Source organism: Sarcophilus harrisii, chromosome 5 (genome assembly GCF_902635505.1).
Source record: "Sarcophilus harrisii chromosome 5, mSarHar1.11, whole genome shotgun sequence".
Classification (NCBI taxonomy): Eukaryota; Metazoa; Chordata; class Mammalia; order Dasyuromorphia; family Dasyuridae; genus Sarcophilus; species Sarcophilus harrisii.
Window position 1 is genome coordinate 169,317,210 of NC_045430.1, and position 15,665 is coordinate 169,332,874.

Here is a 15,665-nt window from a genome sequence, read left to right on the forward strand (position 1 = left end):
AGCTATATAAATGCTAGTTATTATTATTCTAGTTAGACCTGGTACAATATACACAAAAACATGTATTATAATGCAAAAAATAGAATGAAAATGACACAGGAGAGGCTCATAATGCTATGAGAGATATAAGGAGAGAAAATATGGTATCTTGCTGGGAGTAATCAGGGAAAACTTCATGGAGGAGGACCTTGAATGAGGAAAATGACAAGGAGCAAAGAATAATAATGAGAAGGATTTCCTGTACCTAGAGAGCAATGAGAAGAGAGCAGGTTTAGGGGATCATTTGAATAGTTCAATCTAGAAAGAAAACAGAAGAGTCTCATCTCTTCGAGTCTGCTCCTCCAGTTTATGCTCAGAGTCAAGTGTTGGATCTCTAGTTCATGGGTTGCTCAGTTGGATTTTAGATGTAACCCTGAAGTTCTAACATCTTAACACTCAGTCCATGTGCCCCTATAAACAGCCTGTAGACACAATTAGCTCTTAGCAAACAGCATTTACTAAACTGGTAGAGTAAAAAGAATTACAAAACATTTCCCTACATAAATCTTGACACTCTGCCACAAAACCACAGAAACCCCAGGAAGTATAGACTCCCACTTAGAATAATGGGCAATGTGGTACATGTAAAAGAAACACATGTGGCCAAAGCAATTAAGTATGTCCTTTCTCTCTTAACAGAGTGCTCACAAAGCTTCCTGTGAGTATAATATTATCTTTACTGAACATATTCCTCAGCAGGGATCTCAAGATCAGTTCTGTTTTCTGATTCAACTCTTTTCTCTGTTGCCTAGGGGTCCTTTTCTTTAAAGTTACTTCCTCTTTTAAGTAACTGCCTTTCTGTATCTGTGGCTTTCTCAATTGTCTTTTCTCCTTGATGGATGCAGTGCCCCCTAGTAGTCAAGTAATTCTCCTTCAAAGATACCTAGCAAAGACAAGCCACTGAAAGCTCCACAGGCAGCTTCCAGCTTGCATTGTTTCTTGTTCTTGAACTTGAAAACTCCAGCAAGGTTTACTTATTTAAAGCATCCAGGAACATGGCTAATTTGCTAGTTCAGAAATCATATTGTTTCCTTCTTGATTCAAAAGAAAAGTTAAAGCTCATAAAGGAATCACTTAGAGTGGGTGCAGTTTTACAGTGAATTTAATGCTTTCTTAACACCGAGTGATTATATATATATATATATATATATATATATATATATATATAATATTATATGTATTTGTTCTGGGAGATGTTAAGTTAGGCAGAAACCAACTTTTCAGAAAATATATGAAGTGACATAATGTGTTTCCTAGAAAGAGAAATGGACGTGTCTGGGCTAAGGAATTCATCATACATATGATTGTTTTTAACCCTTATTTATTCTTTAAGGGTTCCCAAAAAGGACGACCAACTGGCCGTTTGGTAACCCAATATCACTATACTCAATGGCCTGACATGGGGGTCCCGGAGTATACTTTGCCAGTGCTCACATTTGTACGGAAGGCATCACATGCTAAACGACACGCAGTGGGACCTGTTGTTGTACACTGTAGGTAAGTTTTAAAAGCAATAAAAATGTCTTATTCTGAAACCATATGAGTACTTATGTTTCAAAAAAAGAAAGCTGTTTCAATAAAATTTTATTCAAAAAGTATGTGATTTTCTACACTCAGTGAAATAAGTAAAAATATATGATCTCTTAAATTTCCATTATCAACACCTGCCTGTAATCTTTGGGAGACTGAGGCTGGTGTATTAGAGTTCATTCTGAATTCATTCTGAATTACATTAGGGCTAAAGCAGATTAGGTGACTGCACTAAGTCCAGTATCAAAATGCTTACAGAGGGGCCCCCGTCAGAAACAGAGTGTGTCAAAGCTTTTGTGCCAATCAATACATGAGTAGTCACTATATCTTCTAACTGGGTGAGATAGGGTAACCCAAAATCATGTGTGAATCTCTCTCCCTGCCTCTCTTTCTTTCTACATATAATATATATGTGTGTGTGTATGTATAGATAGATAGATAGATAGATAGATAGATACACACACATATTCATACATACAAACATGGCTTTGGGTAAGCCAATTTTCATGTGTGTATGTATTTGTATGTTTATACTGCTTGTATATAGAAGAGTGATTGTGCTATTTCTCTATAGACAGATATATTTATATCATCTATCATTAAGAGATTGGCTTGCCTAGAGTCGAGTTTTTGTTCTATGAAAATATCATATTACTTTTTATAATTTTTTTAAGTATACATGACCAAATTATTATTTTGCTGTACAAAAAGAATCAGACTCCGAAATATTGTACAATTAGCTTGTGAAGGAAATCAAAAATGCAGGTGGGCATAAATATAGGGATTGGGAATTCAATGTAATGGTTTTTAGTCATCTCCCAGAGTTCTTTCTCTGGGCGTAGCTGGTTCAGTTCATTACTGCTCCATTGGAAATGATTTGGTTGATCTCATTGCTGAGGATGGCCAGGGCCATCAGAACTGGTCATCATATAGTATTGTTGTTGAAGTATATAGTGATCTCCTGGTCCTATTCATTTCACTCAGCATCAGTTCGTGTAAGTCTCTCCAGGCCTTTATGAAATCATCCTGTTTGGTCATTTCTTACAGAACAATAATATTCCATAATATTCATATACCACAATTTATTCAGCCATTCTCCAACTGATGGGCATCCACTCAGTTTCCAGTTTCTAGCCACTACAAAGAGGGCTGCCATAAACATTCGTGCACATACAGGTCCCTTTCCCTTCTTTATGATCTCTTTGGGATATAAGCCCAGTAGTAACACTGCTGGATCAAAGGGTATGTGTAATTTTTTTAATAATTTCATGTATAATAATTAGTTCATTGCACTTCAACTTATCTTCATAACTCTATAAGGTAAGTATAATAATATTAATTCATTTCTTCAGAGCAAATCTAACCATTTCAGTCCCCTGCTCCAATTTCAGGGGATTCTTTTTGGTCTAGGCTAAATTCCAAATATTTCATTTTTTCAGGGGAGGAGACAGAGGGTAGGCAAAGAGTAACATTTAAAACTCTCCAGCCTATTTTTCCAGACTGTTCATTTTACTCTCTTTAGCCATTCTACATTCTAGGTAAACTGGCCTATTTGCTGTTCTCCTAGTTTCTTGTTTCTTGGTGCTTTTGCACTGGTTGTCCACTTAGTTGCAGTGTTTTCCATTTCGCTGCTATTTTTTGGAATGCCTTGTATCACCCTTCAAGGACCAGCTCAGATGATACTCCAAGGGGTTAATGTTCTCATAGACACACAGAGGTTTATTTTTTCACATGCTGAAAGCATGATTTGTGTTTCTTCTCCATGTTCTTATTATATTCCTCTGATGGAAAGTGCTTTGAAGGGCAAGCTTACCCCTATATCACCATTGCCTACCACAGTGTCTTGCTAGATTCTTAATAAATTATTTTTGCATAGTTTAATGAAATTATTGAGTGACTGGCATGTATAAGCCATTGTTCTAGGAGTTAAAGGGATAACAAAATAGAAGATTTTTATCTATTTTATCTATTATCTATCTTTTATCTATTTTATTTTATATATTATCTGTTTTTAATAGATTATATTTATTATCTATTTTTTTCTTTTCCTTCAAGAAATTTATAGTGTAGGGTTCACCTCTATTTCTTTAAAAAGCTTATATGAAGAAACTGAGGCACAGAGGAGAATGAGCTGCCCAAGCAGAGCTGGAGCTAAAAACTCCAGAGTTTCCTGTTCCTTTTCAAGAGTTCTTTCCAATATGCCATTTTAGGTTTTGTTTAGGTTTTCTGTATACAAATTTCATTTTTACTCAAGGACCCTTTGTTTCCCAACTTGTACTTCTGAATATGTAGGATAGTTTGTTAGCAAGAAGAAAAAAATAAATCTTTTTGATTCTCCATGCTTATTTTTCAGTTGCTGCTTCATGGCTGCAAACATTAAGACCCAGGCTTTGTGCTATTTTTGATGAGAAGATACTGATATTTCATAAGGCAGTGATGATTTCCTTTTGAACCATGACTTAGCTCTTTATGATTTCTGATCTCAGGAAAAGACTTAGAAAAAAAGTTTGAGAGAACTATTTGATCTCTTTAATCTGATGTTCTGATGATAGCTAGTCTGAAGAAACTCAGAAAAATGCCTGAAAAATAGCTCTGAAGGTCAGGGATTGTTTCAGAGCAATAGAGAAGTAGAAGGCTATTGTGTATGAACAGGTGCTGATTTTCCATTCTAGCACTTCATCCTCTTGGGAGCATTTGAAAAGAAGCCTTTCCTATAAATCTGTCCCTCTGGCAGTGGTTCTGAAGGAGTCAATAGATAATGGTCCTTTATAAATGACTTGGAGTTCGGCTTTATTTCCAGAGATCTGACTGAAATGACATTTTCAGTAGAAGGGCTTATAAAATTCCACGCTTTATTAATACCGAAACCTTCACAACCATATCTTCCTGGTAATATTGACACATGGGCCTTTTCTTCTTGAAACCAAAGCAGTACTGCATGAGACTAAAGCTTTTATTTTCTCTAAGTATATATATTAAAAAAAAAACTCACCATGATAAACTGAATCAGGTTTCCTGTAGGAAAAAAAAAACTTTGTAGACATATTCAAACAACTATTTCAGTATAAATATGTGAAATGATCCATTTGGATTTGGAAGGCTTGTCCATATTGCTAAATCTTTTTTGATGGTGGATAGCTAAATCATTCATCTAGTTTCAGCCCAATTGTGACCTATGTTCAAATTCATTTTTCATGCTTCTCTCTGAAGTGTTCCTTTGTTTTTATGTCCCCTTCAGTGCTGGGGTTGGACGAACAGGCACATACATTGTGTTAGACAGCATGTTGCAACAAATCCAACACGAAGGAACTGTCAACATATTTGGATTCCTGAAACACATACGCTCGCAAAGAAACTACTTGGTACAGACGGAGGTAAGAAAGGATGATCTCAGTATTTCTGAATGATAATTTGTATTCCCATGATGTTTGAAGGGTTACAAAGCACATTTTGGTAACAACTTTGTGGAGTTAGGGGGAAAAAACTGTATTATTGTCTCCATGTTACCAATAAGAAAACTGAGGTTTGTAAGAATTAAATGACTTGCACAAGGTAGCTGTTGGAAAAATATGGGAGATTAGTACAGATAAAATTCAACCCAGTTAAGACTAAACCCTTTTCTACTACACTGCAGAACATCACTAAAGAACCGATTTATTTTTTGGTTTTGCCATTATTATAAAGGAAATTATCCAAGCTGGATACACTGTTAATCTAATCTAGTATGGGATTTGTGATCTAATATTCCAGAGTCAGAGGCAGCTAGGTGGGCTCAATGGATAGAACACAGAGTCTGGAGTCAAGAAGCTCTGAATCCAAATGTGACCTCAGATACATACCAGCAGTATGTATGATACTTTGTATGATAATCACTTATATCCTCTGTTTACAAACACTGTACACAACACTAAATAATGGAGTAATAATGGAGTTAATTGGGGGGGGGGACTTTTCCTTATCCTAACTTGTCATCTCTTAAATTAAGTTTAGGGGTGAAAGTGGATCAGTACAGATTCATTGCTTCTACAGGAAGCACCAATAACAACAATTCAGAGATAAGTCCTAGCAATGGTTTGCCAGCAAGGATCATAATTCAAAGAGCAGTAAACTGCTACTCCTCAACATGGCTTCTTTCTCTCTCCTAATATTGATGTAAACATATCATAGAATTTAAAGTTGGAAGGGATCTTGTTGTTTGTTTTGCAGTTATATCTGACTCTTCACGACACCCTTTGAGGTTTTCTTGGCAAAGATACTGAAGAGATTTGCCATTTCTTTCTCCAGCTCATTTTACAGATGTGGAAACTGAGTCACAAGGGGTTAAGTGCCTTGCCCAGGGTCACACAGCTTTTAGGCTAGGATTTGAATTCAGGTCTTCTTGATCTCAAGCCCAGTGCCTTATCCTTTGTGCTACTCAGCTGCCTTTGAGAGACCTTCTCCAGGGGTCCTCAAACTACAGCTCGTGGGCCAGATACAGCAGCTGAGGACAATTATCCCCCTCACCAAGGGCTATGAAGTTTCTTTATTTAAAGGCCCACAAAACAAAGTTTTTGTTTTTACTATAGTCCGGCCCTCCAAAAGTCTGAGGGAGAGTGAACTGGCCCCCTATTTAAAAAGTTTGAGGACCCTTGTATCTAGTCTAACCTCATTTTACATTTAAGGAAACTGAGGCTCCAAAATATTAAATGACTTTTCCAAAGTCATGTGACCATTAAGTAGAAAAGACAAGACATTTGAGGGCTGGTTTTCTGATTCAAAATCCATTGCTCTTTCTATTTGTTTACATTACCAACTGACCAATGTTGTGGATAGAATTAAACCAGTGTATTTTCCTTTCCTTCACTTCTTTCATTTCTAAATTATGATGAATTTGGATTTAATGGGGTAGGCAATATTACTTTATTCAAATTCCTGGTTAAAGCCTTGGGGAAAAAATAAGCAGTTTTATTGCCAATCTATCTGAAGTTTTGTATTTTTAATACTAATATTAGCTAGTATAAATCTTACACTTTGAGGTTTATAGTGTGCTTTACAAAGTACTATCTCATGGGAGATAAGTACAGTTGTTATATACATTTTACAGATGAGGAAATAGAGGTGGAGAGAGATTATAACTTGTTCACAATCACATAGCTAGCAAATATCTGAAACCAGATTGAACTCAAGTGTTTTTATTCCAGGTCCAGTGTTCTACCCATCTGCCTCCAATTTCTTAAATGGTTGGAACTGGGGAGGGAATACTTAGAAATCACCTAATCAAACTCACTTTTTTCTATCTGGTAAAATTACAGCATAACACATAAGTCACTTAATAAATGTTTATTGATTGTTAAATCCTAAAGAAATTAAATAACTTTCTTCAGTTAGTTTTTGTATCTCTCTTTTTTCCAGTTGGTTAATTCTACTTTTGAAGGTATTGTTTATTTCAGTGGATTTTTTGCTTGCATTTGGCCAATTGTATTTTTAAGGAATTACCTTCCTTTTTCATATTTTCTCTAGCATACCTCTTGTTTCCTTTCTCTTCTTTTCTTCTATCTCTTTTATTTGCCTTTTAAAGTCTTTTATGAGCACTCCCAAGAAGCCTCTTTGGGCTTGAGACCAATTCATATCATTCTTTGAGATTTCCTCTGTGGACATTTTGTCCTCATCTGAGTTGGTATTTTGGTCTTCCCTATCACCATAGTAGCTTTCTATGGTCAAAGTTCTTTTCTGTTTTCCACTGATTTTCTTTCTTTTTCTTTTGGTATTTGGTATTTCCTTTTTTTTTTTTTTTTACTTTTATGGTCAAGCTCTGTTCCTGGGGTAAACGGGGTGCTGCCCCAAGTTTCCTGTGCAATGGGAACTGCCCTATTGGTTTGCTCTTTTATTGAACCAGGACCGAGAGTCTCAGTAGCTGATCTGCTGTGATTATCACCCTCTCACTAGCTTTCCCAGAGTCTCACTATTTACTTCAATGAGACTGACCTTTCTTGAAGTTTTTTGTTTTTTTTTCCAATCTATATTGAGCTGGAGAATGGTTTCATTCCATCAGCCTCTGTTCAGAAGTGTATGAGATAGTGACCCTTACCCAAATTATAATCAGAGACTCGAGGTAAAAATAAAAGGCAAAAAGGGATTTATTACAATCTCACAAGAAAGGGCAATTCCCAACAGACAAGGTCAGTAGAGGAGTGAAAAGCAGAAACTGCAAAAGATGAAATTAAATAGACCCTGAATGCAGGAGGACCCCACACACACACATTCTGTCCCTTCTCTCCCATTGTCTGAGGGAGTCTAGGCTTACATTCTAAACAAGGAAGTCTATCCCAGAAACAAAAGAATATTAGTAAATAACAAACTCTTAATTTAAATTTCCCTAGAGAACTGCTATATAAGCAAATATTCTTGGATGAGAGAATTATTATCTAAATTCCCAAAGCCATCAACATTTTTTTAAAAGTACTTAAATGCTAATTAAGGGGGGAAAACAGGAGGGGAAATGTTCATCCAAGACAATCAAATACTTACAGGTTTTTAGCTATCTTGTTATTGCAGTCTCAAGTCACTTAGGGCATAGTTCAAAGCCACATTCCCATGAGAGGTCTTCACTCAGTTTATCCCATTTAGATGCTTGGTTTCATGTGTTTTTTGAAAGCTTGAGCAGCTTCTGGCTTCATTCCATCATTTTAGTTCCACCCCCTTCCTGACTGAGATAAAGTAATTTGACAAGACCATACAGCTAATTAATAAGAATTGAGACTGAATACTGGGTCTAACCATGGATTACTTTTAAGGCTGAATGAATCATTTTTTTGAAATAGTAATGACCATTGTTCTAATCCTCCAAAAGGAGCAAGATATTGTGCCACAGTTCCCTTTTAATTGTCCTGAGTCAGTTTTCCTAAATTGTCCTGACTCAGTTTCCATGAATTGTTCTGCCTCAGTTTCTAATTATTCTGCTCAATCCTGCAACACCATTTCTCCCTCCTAATCATGATGATTCAGATAAGGAGAAAGACCTTCTATCTTAGACATCATCAGAATATTGGTTGTCTTTCCCCATTCTTTCATCCCAATTTATCAGAATGCCTCCTCCACCCTGTCAGAACCAGACTGATAATCCATTCCAGCTCTCAGTGCTCTGACTCTGCCCCTGCCTCAGTCTACCCCTGATAGCTTAGAGCCATATGTGTATATATACTTAATGGGAAGCACATATTAGCTCCTGGATGCTTTGGACATCAGCCCTGGGTTCAGCATGTCCCCAGCACAGTCTCTCCCTTTCAAATAAATTATTAAAAATTCTCTAATCTCTATCCTGCCTCAGTTTCTCTGGCATTACAAAAGAGACCAACCTCTCAATTTATATCAATCACCCAAGCATTTATTAACTACTTACCACATATCAGATGAACTGTGAGCCAGGGAATATAAATACAAAAGCGAAACTATCTTTGCCCTAATATCTGTTTTTAAAATATATATTCAGACATATAAATTTGTACATATACTATAAAATGTTGTTCAATGGTTTCAGTTATCCAACTCTTCAAGAATTAATTTGGGGTTTTCTTGGCAAAGACACTGGAGTGCATTGTTATTTTTTTCTCCAGCTCATTTTACACATAAGGAAACTGAGGCAAACAGGGTGAAATGACTTGGCCAAGGTTACATAAGAAGCAAGAGTCTAAGGTTAGATTTGAACACAGGAAAAAGAGTCTTCTTGACTCCAGACCCCTATGGCACAGTATGTTTGCAATGTCTGCGGGTGTGTGTGTGTGTGTGTACAAAGTGGAGTACATGGCATGGCAGGCAATCAGTACAAAGGCATGGGAATGGGAAGAGTGGTGTGTGTAAAGAATAGTAAGTGATCTGATTTGTCTACACTATAAGATGTGAGGATGAGAAATAATGTGGAAAAAAATGCATGAAAAAGTAGGAGGTGGCAAGGTTGTGAATAACTTTAAATGCTAAAGAGGGAAGTCTCTATTTGAGTATAAATAATAAAAAGTCACTGGAGTTTATTGAGTTTCTGAGAGAGGTGATTTAATCAGATCTTGTACTTTAAAATTTTGGCAGCTAAGTCAAAGATTATTGTGGGTAGAGATTTGAAACAAGAGACCTATTGGAAGGCTGCTATAATACCCCAAGCAATCACTAAAAGTGAACAGGGCCTGATATAAGGGCATGGCTATATAAATGAAAAGGTGGGGAAGTGCCTCCCAAATTCCATCACTTCCATCCTATGTTCTATCTCTGGCAGCACGGCATTTTGTACTCACTCCCTAGGACAAGACCCCTGAGAAACATCTCCCAGCTTCTACCCATCTCCAGCCATCCTAGAGCTTTCTCAAGCTCTGGACTCAGGCTATGTGCCCTGGAAAAAAACCACCTCCCAACTTCTGTGGATTTCTGTACCTTAGACACTCTTCTCTTTTAAAAAATATTTATTTATTTTTAATTTATGAAATTAATCTCCAGTAGGTATAATAGAAAGTTTGCATGATCTGGAATTAGGAGAAATCTGGTATCAACTCCATCCTCTGACTTTTACTTGTTGGGTGGCATGGGCAACTTATCCAATCTGAGTCTCCATTATTTCATCAATATAATAGATTTTATAAATATGAGGTTTTTTTTCAATTTATAGCTTTTGTTTTTCTTACCTTTCAGATGGGTTTGGGGAAAAGAGAATGGAATGAATTTGGAACTTTTTCTAAAAAAAAGGAAATTTTTAAAAAGTATATGCTTTTAAAAATAATTTAAAAATTGAATGCACACAAAAATAATGATAAAAATAAAACAGATAATACCTGTAGTTCTCACCTGACAGGATTATGGGAATGATAACATAATATATATATAAAGCACTTGGTAAGACTTAAAATGCTTTCTAACAGCTGTACTTATTAGTACATGTTTAGGCTTATGCTATAGTCCTTGTCTTTAAGCATATTAATGTCAAGAGTGCTACTGGCTAAAACAAACTGCACAAAATGGTGAGTAAACAATACAAAGGAGCAGGTCCGTGAGGCAGTGGACAGATCACTGGCCCTGAAGTCAGGAGGATTTGAGTTCAAATCCTGCCTCAGATACTTAATACTTCCTAGCTGTGTGACCCTGGGCAAATCACTTAACCCCAATTGCCTCAGCAAGAAACAAAAGACCAAAAAAAAACAAAACAAAACAAAACAAAAAAACCCAAAACCCCACACACAAGCTGAGATAAAATGTTAAACATTAAAATATGCAGGACAGAATATAAATTTTTCAAGATCTGAGACAAGGGGATGATTATTGAGAACTTTAGGACTCTTGGAACGTTTCATGGAGGAAATAGGATTTTAGAAGTGTCTAGAAAGAAGAGTAAAATTTGGATGGTCAGAGAAGATTGTAGAGAGTATTATTTTTGTCCCATTTATGACATAGAAAAAGTAGGAGGAGGACGCAGAAGAATAAAGAACATATAACATTCTCTCCTGTCTTTTCCGAAGTCCTGTATCTAACTTCCTACCAAGAGATCTTATGAGCTTTCATTTTCAAACTTTAAAAAAAATTATAAAGCCTTTGTCCTATAGATGAAGCACACTGTGGAAGTTCAGGGAGAGCACAAGATAATGGTGCTTTGCATTGTTTTTTCCAGGAACAATACGTCTTCATTCATGATGCACTAGTTGAAGCCATACTTAGTAAAGAAACAGAGGTGCTGGACAGTCATATGCACGCCTATGTCAATGCTCTTCTCATTCCTGGACCAGCAGGAAAGACGAGACTCGAGAAGCAATTCAAGGTGAGTACTTATGGACACCCAGTTATCAAAGGAAAAAAAAAGTCACCATATTCTTGTCTCCTACCATTCTAATCTCCAAGGCCACCAGCATGGACTAAGTATCATTGGCGTGTATTTTGTATTTTCATTTTTAACAACTTGGAACAGAGACGCGGGGACAATTTCAAGGAGATCCATAACTTTTTTTGTGTGAGAAGAAAGTTCTTTTCAGAAACCTTAGTCAGACTTGTATAAATGCCAAGTCAGTCCAGGAAAGAGGGGCACAGGGAAGAATAGATGGAATGAGAGTAACCTGTCATATCAACTTTACAAGTACTCTTTACTTCTGAAAGAACCAGACCACTTACTATAAGAGCTAAGATCGTGGCTATTCATGTTCCTCTTAGGAAAAATAAATCCATACATCCCATGAAGAGACTGACTCAAAATATAGTGACAAGAATTAGTCTGTCTTTTTTCTCCTAGAATAATAGCTTCTTCAGACCCAGACTTCTACACTGCACCCTATCACAACACATTGTGCCAGGGAACAAACTTTCTTTATTGAATCTCCTCCCCCAATGTGTTCTTCAAACTCCAGGTTTCTCCACTGGAAACAAAGGAATACGTTGGATAGGGGGAGGAGGGTTAGTGTGAAGTGAAAATGGAATGGGATATTATTTATATTATTTTTCTGCCCAACATGTTGGCATTCCTGGATGCCCTATAACTCACATCATCCTGGGATAGAAGAACATTTTGGAAGATTCATTAAAACCTCGATTATATCCCTTTCCATAGTCATTTATTAAGTATCTACTGTGAGCAAAACACCGTGTTAGGTACTAAGAGAGCTACATATTAAGAGATGGATTGTACTCTTTGCCTTAATGGAACATAGAATCTTCCATAGAGAAATGGCATATTTTCAAGCAAATCTTACTACAAAAAGAATCATTATGATGGTAAATGATACGGGGGTGGATTTGGATTTTCAGGGCTTACAGTGCACTACCTAATAAATGCTTATTGATCAACTGAGTTATTAAGTTGGAGTCTAAAAAGTCTAGGATTCAAATTCACAAGTAGCTGTGAGACTCTGGGCAAGTCACTTAACCCTGTTTATCTCAGTTTCCTCATCTGTAAAATGAGGTGGAGAAAGAAACAGAGAACCATTGTGGTATTTTTGCCAAAAGCCCCAAATGGGATCATGAAGAGTTGGAAATGACTAAACAACAACAAAATTATCCATATTTACTGTCCACCATCCAACTCCTTTGAAATTTGCCTTCTCCTGATTAAGCTACTTTCTTATGTTTGTCTAGGGGCAAAGGAATTTTTGGATATTTAAGAAAAGGTTGTTTCTCACCTCACAGAGAGAAATAGAGTCTATACTCAAGCAGAATCACTGAACTTGTGAGACTTGTGATAAATCAACAAGTGCATGACTTAAAAATTGAATCCTTAGTAATCCTTATTCTCACAACAAAATCATATGATTTCAAAGAGACTTCTTGGTTGGACATTGAGGCTAACCAACACTTGAGCAAGATTCTCCTCCCTGTGCTACATCTCTGACAAGAAATTACCTATCTTCTCCTTGAAGACCTCCCTGGAAGAGAAACTCATTAGCTGCTGAGGAAGTCTACTAAGAAATAGTTATGATAATTAAGATCTTCCTTGTGTAAGGACTGAACAAGGCAATTAGATGTAGACTTGGCCCAAAATAGAATAGACTCCTCTTAGAAATAGAAGACCCATCCTCAAGAGAGCTTCAAGCAAAGGCTGGGTGAGGTTTGGGTTGAATGAGTGACTTTTAGGTCTCTTTCAGTGGAACTCTGCAAGTTCACTTATTTCTCCTGACAACTGGAGAACAAATCGTCCTTAATCTACTTGATTTCCCTTCTACCTCTTGAAAAGAGCTACATTGTGACCAACTCAGTGTTTCATCTGGTATATTCAAGATGGTTAGTTCCAGACTTTAAAGAGGACCCTTATTGCAAATACATCTACATCTACTGGCAGAATTCTTTCCACCAATTTATCAACAATGCATTAATAAACATATAAATGTCAAAGGAAGGAATTGAACACAGTTCTTACTTACTCAAAGCCCAACATGCTGAGGCTAACTAAGCCCTTTTTGTGTGTTTTCATCTTTTGTTTGAATGGAAAGCTCGTGAGAATATTTAATAAAGGTTTTTCCTTTCCATATTAAATTGCAGACTGACTTTTGAGATAGAATTCTAGGAAAGAAAAAGGGGGGAATCTTTTTTATTATAAAATATGTGAATCCATGTTTCCTTCCAAAGCAGAAATAAACAAAAATATAGAATGTCAGAATAGTATCTCTCCCTCCCCTTACAACTCTACCTGCAAAATAAAATTGTTTTTTTACTATAATAATGATTTCAAGGGCTCTGATTCATGGGAATAAGAGCTGAAAGAGTCCTCAGAGATCAACTCATCCAAATTCTTGTAGGTTTTTGCTTGTTGTTGTTCCTTTTTCTTTTTTCTTTCTTTTTTTTTTGGCAAGTAATAAAGCTCAGAGAGCTCAAAAGAAATGCCCGAAATCATATAGGGAGGAAATAGCAGAAATCAGAATTTAAACTCAGATTGTCTGAGTCTATCTACTCTGTGTTACCTCTTTAATTCCAAGCAGTGCTATAAACTAAAATAAAACCATGTAATCTGTTTCATATTTCAATTTCATATTCAGAATTTGATGAATTTAATAGCACCCAACTGATTTTCAAACTACAGTATAGGATGAGAGCAGAGGGGAAGGACCAACATTACCCAAATCACAGAGAGCACAAAGGCTACAGGGGGATAATCTTTGCTCACAGAACTCAAATGGAGACCTGTGTTTTGCTTCTTCCTACTCTGTGTGGAATGATTCTGCAGCAAGGAATTAGCTGCCTGAGGTTATCCAGTAAAGTTGGACATGCTCAGTAAAGGCAAGCCAGGTGTATTTACATTTCATGTTTTCATTGAATCATTTCTGTCCACAAATCCTATTTCTTCCTTTGCCTTATTTTTTTCTAGCTTCTGAGTCAGTCCAATATACAGCAGTGTGATTACTCTACAGCCCTGAAACAGTGTAACAGGGAGAAGAACCGAACTTCATCCATCATTCCTGGTAGGTGTTTGCATATTCAATATCGAATTAAACTAATTTTTATAGGATGATGTCTGTAAGTGGTATGGGTTGTAGATAGTCTGAGAACTCCCTTGGAATCAACATGACTCTCCAAGACTACGCTGAGGCAGAATATTCTAATTTTTCTGATATATTTATTAAAAAGGAGTGTTGAATGATTGCAGCCATTTTAGAAAGAAGAAAACATGTGAGATACCCAGAACAATTACCTGCGGGAGTCTTCTTCATTTAAAAATCATCAGAGTAAGTGAAACTGCCTCCAGGGACAAATTAGTTCAAACTGAACTTTTTTCTTACAGTGGAAAGGTCAAGAGTTGGCATTTCATCACTGACAGGGGAAGGCACAGACTACATCAATGCCTCTTATATCATGGTAAGTCATGTGAGCTGCTGTTGAGTCTTCCCCAGGTGCCCGTGCTTAGTAAACCAGAGAAGGGGCGGGGAGATGGGTAGTACATTATGTACACAGGTTGGAGCAAGATTACCTGGTAGGGACACTAATGGGTGGGGGGAGGAGATCCAGGAGAAAGCTTCTTGAGCTTTCTGGAAGGACATTGCCATAGATAGCAGTATCTAGAATCAAAAAGCTAAATAGACATTAACTGTATGTGCGTGTGTAAGAGAAAGAGATTATAAGAATTACATATATATATATACATATATGTGTGTATATATATGTGATATAAGAATTAAAGAACAGGGAGACAGAACAGAAAAAATACATTTCTTCCCCCTCAGCCCTGGTTCTTACCATCTGATGTGTCAAGCATAACTCCTGATTAGGATCAAGCCACCTAAAAGAGCAAAGTGTACAGCACAAATAGGAACATTTCAATCATCATCAAATTAAATATCATATCCTATACTGTTGATTCCTGGACATATTTTTTTTCTAGATTCACTTGGGAATATATAAAACCTGTTTCTAAATGGAATGACAAAATTGGCCTGTATTTCAGTGAAAGTAAAACAATCCTGGTCTTCTTAGACAAAAGTTACTGAGCATTGTAGCTGAAACAGTGGTAGCAAACATTTTATGTTTTGATTATAATGCTGCATCTCAGATCTTTTATTGCAAATAAGTATTGGCTTTTCCCCTCAAATATCTTATAATATCCACAATATTATTTGAAAGACTTCACCCTGTTTTTTCCCCTAATGCATTACCTTCTCTATATTGGTCTT

At 36.5% G+C, this 15,665-nt stretch overlaps 1 protein-coding gene across 4 annotated transcripts in view; it reads left to right on the forward strand.

Moving 5' to 3' along the window:
- Positions 1-15,665, forward strand: part of PTPRZ1 (protein tyrosine phosphatase receptor type Z1) — a 224,920-nt gene that overhangs the window by 201,214 nt on the left and 8,041 nt on the right. For all 4 annotated transcript variants that reach the window (XM_023504831.2, XM_031938920.1, XM_031938921.1 and 1 more), the window contains 5 exons: positions 1,373-1,536; positions 4,808-4,943; positions 11,192-11,338; positions 14,366-14,459; positions 14,780-14,853. In XM_023504831.2, coding sequence (XP_023360599.1) covers positions 1,373-1,536; positions 4,808-4,943; positions 11,192-11,338; positions 14,366-14,459; positions 14,780-14,853 — 615 coding nt within the window. The remainder of the gene's footprint in view (positions 1-1,372; positions 1,537-4,807; positions 4,944-11,191; positions 11,339-14,365; positions 14,460-14,779; positions 14,854-15,665) is intronic.